The sequence below is a fragment of the Lolium perenne genome, chromosome 3 (genome assembly GCF_019359855.2).
Source record: "Lolium perenne isolate Kyuss_39 chromosome 3, Kyuss_2.0, whole genome shotgun sequence".
NCBI lineage: Eukaryota > Viridiplantae > Streptophyta > Magnoliopsida > Poales > Poaceae > Lolium > Lolium perenne.
Genome location: NC_067246.2, coordinates 304291514 through 304295971, shown reverse-complemented (window position 1 = coordinate 304295971; position 4458 = coordinate 304291514). Strand labels below are relative to the sequence as shown.

The following is a 4458-nucleotide window of genomic DNA, read 5'->3' as shown; positions in this document are numbered from 1 at the left end:
AGCTTTTTCAGTTTTGAAATCATATAAAGAGAATGAAAGTAACATTTTGAGAGGTGTTTGTTGTTGTCAACGACTGGTAGTGGGTACTCTAACCCCCTTGCCAGACAAACTCTCGAAGAGCGGCTCCCATAAAGTTTTATTTTAAGTTGGCACTCCTTCCAACCTTTGCTTTCACAAACCATGGCTAACCGAATCCTCGGGTGCCTGCCAACAATCTCATACCATGAAGGAGTGCCTTTTTATTTTAGTTTTACTATGATGACACTCCTCCCCACCTTTGCTTTCTCAAGCCATGGCTAACCGAATCCTTCGGGTGCCGTCCAACAATCACATACCATGGAGGAGTGTCTATTTAGGTTAATTAATTTGGGACTGGGAACCCCATTGCCAGCTCTTTTTGCAAAGTTATTGGATAAGTGGATGAAGCCACTAGTCCATTGATGAAAGTTGCCCAACAAGATTGAAAGATAAAACACCAAATACTTCCTCATGAGCTATAAAACATTGACACAAATAAGAGATAGTAAATTTTGAATCATTTAAAAGTAGCACACGAAGTATTTACTTGGAATGGCAGGAAATACCATGTAGTGGGTAGTTATGGTGGACACAAATGGCATAGGTTTGGGTTAAGGTTTGGATGCACGAGAAGCAGGGCCGGCTCTAGACCATGGCCACCATGGGCGGCTGCCTAGGGCCCGTGCCAGGGGGGCCCTGGATACCATCTTTTCTCTGTAGTCTATACCTGATTAGCCTGGCAGTTTGTACTTCACATTGGCCTAATTTTAAGCCCATCAAGTGAAATACGTGAGAAGGCATGTACGAGAGAACTCAGGAGGCAGAAAAACGAGCGATTGCTTCAGTTCAGGCCCCCTTCGTGTAAGTTTTTCGCCTTCGTCCGCAATAACGCATCGGTCGCCTCGACGCCTCGCCAGACTTCCAGTGACGCAGCGAGCCAGCGACGATTGGGTGAATTGGTGCTGATGTTTTTCTTCATCGGCGGCTCGACGACGACAGGTCGACAACCCGACTCCGGCGACACGCACGCCCGCTGAGGCTGCTCCTGGACGGCTGGGCGGCTGACCCCTTCCCTGATCTGTAAGTCCAAAAATTAATCCCTAATATAAACTTTCATCGAGTTTCAATTAGGGTTCTAATTTGTAAGGTTATAATTCTATGTGAATTTCTTCACCGGTATAGTTGTTACAATGCCGAAACCTTTGTCCGGTTGTGCGAAAAGAAACAAAAGAAAGCGAGAGAATCAGTTGATTGAATCACAAAGAGGTGCTTTAAATAAGTATTTTGTGGCAACAAATACTGTTGATGTTATCAACGACAACAATCAAAGGCAAGAATCTGATCCCGGACAAGACGATCTTGAGGCCAATGAACAATCCTCGGATAATGGTAAGTAACTAACTAGCATCAGGTTTTTCAAGTGTAATTAAGTAACTAAGTATAATTTTTTGAATGTACTTGCAGATCTTGATGATAGTGTTAGTGGGGAAAGTACAGAGGAAGGAAACTTTCAGCCGTCATCTGATACTCCTAATGGCGATGAACAAGATGATTCTCTTTTATCTATGTATGATCCTAGAACATGGGATAATCTAGACAATTGCAAAAGGGATATTCTAATTGAAAAGGGGCCTGTGAGAGAATTGGGTCTGGAGTTCCGTAAGAATGTTGATGGTAGGCATTTTTCTTATGCTTATTACTCCAGAAAGTTAGCTAATGGTGAGGTTGTTGACAGAAAGTGGTTGGTTTACTCCAAAAAACTAGATAAAGTTTATTGTTTTTGCTGCAAGTTGTTCAAATCAAATCAGAGCAAGTACTCTTTGCTAGCATCTGATGGATTGAGTGATTGGAAGCGTCTTAGTTCAAGACTCAAAGAACATGAGAGGGGCGCTGAGCATTTCAGAAACATGAATACATGGAATGAAGTAAGGTTCAGGTTGAGAAACAATCAAACAATTGATGATGATATGCAACGGGAGATTGCAAAGGAAAAAGAGCGTTGGAGACAGGTATTGCAAAGAATAGTTTCTGCAATTAAGTTTCTTGCAAAACGTAATTTGGCCCTTCGAGGATCAAATGAGAAGTTGTACCAAGATAATAATGGTAACTTTCTAGCCACAATTGAAATGATTGCTGAATTTGACCCGGTCATGCAAGAGCATATTAGGCGCATTCAAAATAATGAAATTCATCATCATTATCTTGGTCACAATATTCAGAATGAGTTGATCTTACTTCTTGCCAATACAGTGAAAAAGGTTATTCTAAAGATTATCAAGGATGCCAAGTACTTCTCTGTCATCTTGGATTGTACCCCGGATGTGAGCCATGAAGAACAAATGACGCTAATTGTGCGTTGTGTCAACCTGTCAAGTAACATTCCGAGAGTGGAGGAGTTTTTCCTAGAGTTCTTAAAGGTTGATGACACTTCAGGTTTGGGTCTTTTTAATGTACTAATTGATACATTGGATTCTCTTGATTTGGATGTCGCTAATGTGAGGGGGCAAGGTTATGACAATGGTTCCAACATGAAGGGAAAAAATCAAGGTGTCCAAAATCGTTTGCTCATAGTAAACCCGAAAGCATTATATATGCCATGTGCATGTCATAGTCTGAATCTCACTCTTTGTGATATGGCAAAATCTTGTGAACAAGCTATTTCATTCTTCGGTATTATCCAGCGTATATATGTATTGTTTGCACGCTCTACTAAAAGGTGGAAGATTTTGCTTGATAATGTTCCAAATTTGACTCTCAAACCTTTGTCTAATACTCGTTGGGAGAGTCGCATAAAGAGTGTGCAACCCATAAGGTCCCAAACACCACAGATAAGATCAGCTTTGAAGGAACTGGCAAAGGCTTCTACTGATGATCCAGCTGCTGTAAGTGATGCTAAATCTTTGGTCAGTGCACTTGAGAAATTTGAAACTTTAGTTGGTATGGTTATTTGGCATGATATTCTGAATATGGTCAGCAAGAAGTTACAGGAAAAAATTGTGTGCATTGATGCTACTATCAAACACATTGAAGGGGTCATATCATTTTTTCAGAAGTTCAGAGAAGACGACTTCTATACTAGTATTGAAAGTGCTAAAACCATTGCATTAGATATGGGCATAGAGCCAAAATTTCGTACGAAGCGTCAAAGTAAAAGGAAGAAACATTTTGATGAAATCAATGACGAGGAGGAAGAACTACAACTTTCAGCAATTGAATCATTCAGAGTGAATTATTTTCTTGTTGTTGTTGACGCTGCAATTGCTTCATTGAAAAGTCGATTTGATCAGTTGAAGGCATTTGAGAAGGTGTTTGGTTTCTTATTCAACTCAAAAAATCTGAAGTCCTTGGATGATACTAATCTACGAAAACATTGCACTACTTTTGCACAAACTTTTACTCACAAAGGGCCGTCTGATGTTCATCTTTATGACTTCATTTCTGAACTAAAGGTGTTGCAAGTAACTTTGCCAGATGATTTGTCAGCGGTTGAGATTCTACAGTTTGTTACAGCTATAGACTGTTATCCAAATGTCTCAGTTGCATATCGTATCCTCCTGACTATACCTGTGACTGTAGCATCAGCTGAAAGAAGTTTCTCTAAACTGAAGCTACTGAAAAATTGTTTGAGATCAACTATGTTACAAGACATATTGAATGGCTTGGCTACATGTTGTATTGAGAAGGATATCTTAGACAACATTGATCTTGATATTGTCCTCGATGATTTTGCATCTAGGAATGCACGAAGAAGCTTTTTCACGAAGTAATGAATCATGCTATCGATGGAATAATTGTAGTTTGGATTTTATTTGAGGTAATAAAACTATTAGGAAATACTTGTAATATTTTTAATTTGCTACCATTATATTTGGTCTATCGTAATATGACATTGTTTCAGTGTTTAACAATTATTTATAAGTTTTTACAAGTAAAAGTACCACATATTTGTTTACATATCTAATTATACGTACATATATATTAGCTTTAAGGGGCCCTTTTATAGACTTCGCCCAAGGGTCCCGAAAAATATAGAGCCGGCGCTGACGAGAAGTATTCCCTCTCAGTACAGGTATTTGGCTAGCAAGGTTAATTAGCAAGCATAAGAGTCGAGGGAAACAAACAAATATACATGTGATAGAAACAATCATGCATCTTCCTTGTAAGCACAAACAATTTTAACTTCAGAATAATAGGCTATGAGCTAACAAGAAAAGAAGACAATGAAACAACTACATGTGTTTCTCTTTTCTACTTAAACCTCAAAGTGTTGTTGTTATTGACCAATGCTAAGTTTGCCAAAACCGAATAGATTTATTCAATGCTCCCAAAGTGATACCAATACTAATAACAAGATCAATCATATAATAAAGATTGCAAACTAAAATAAGATGTGCAATATGTAAATGATAAGACTTCTCATTAATACTTCATAACGATAAC

The 4458-nt window shown here is 38.8% G+C and overlaps 1 protein-coding gene across 1 annotated transcript; it reads left to right on the top strand.

Moving 5' to 3' along the window:
- The first annotated feature begins 1208 nt into the window (after positions 1–1208).
- LOC139838237 (uncharacterized) lies at positions 1209–3785 on the top strand. The gene is made up of 4 exons (XM_071827621.1): positions 1209–1407; positions 1483–1692; positions 2269–2513; positions 2847–3785. The coding sequence occupies exons 1-4, from the start codon at positions 1209–1211 to the stop codon at positions 3783–3785; spliced, it is 1593 nt and encodes a 530-aa protein (XP_071683722.1).
- Positions 3786–4458: the final 673 nt, after the last annotated feature.

Coding starts and splice junctions, on each gene's coding strand:
- LOC139838237 (XM_071827621.1), top strand. CDS start 1,209: ATGCCGAAACCTTTGTCCGGTTGTGCGAAAAGAAACAAAAGAAAGCGA. Junction 1,408..1,482: donor TGAACAATCCTCGGATAATG/GTAAGTAACTAA, acceptor ATGTACTTGCAG/ATCTTGATGATAGTGTTAGT. Junction 1,693..2,268: donor GTTCCGTAAGAATGTTGATG/GTAGGCATTTTT, acceptor TTGCCAATACAG/TGAAAAAGGTTATTCTAAAG.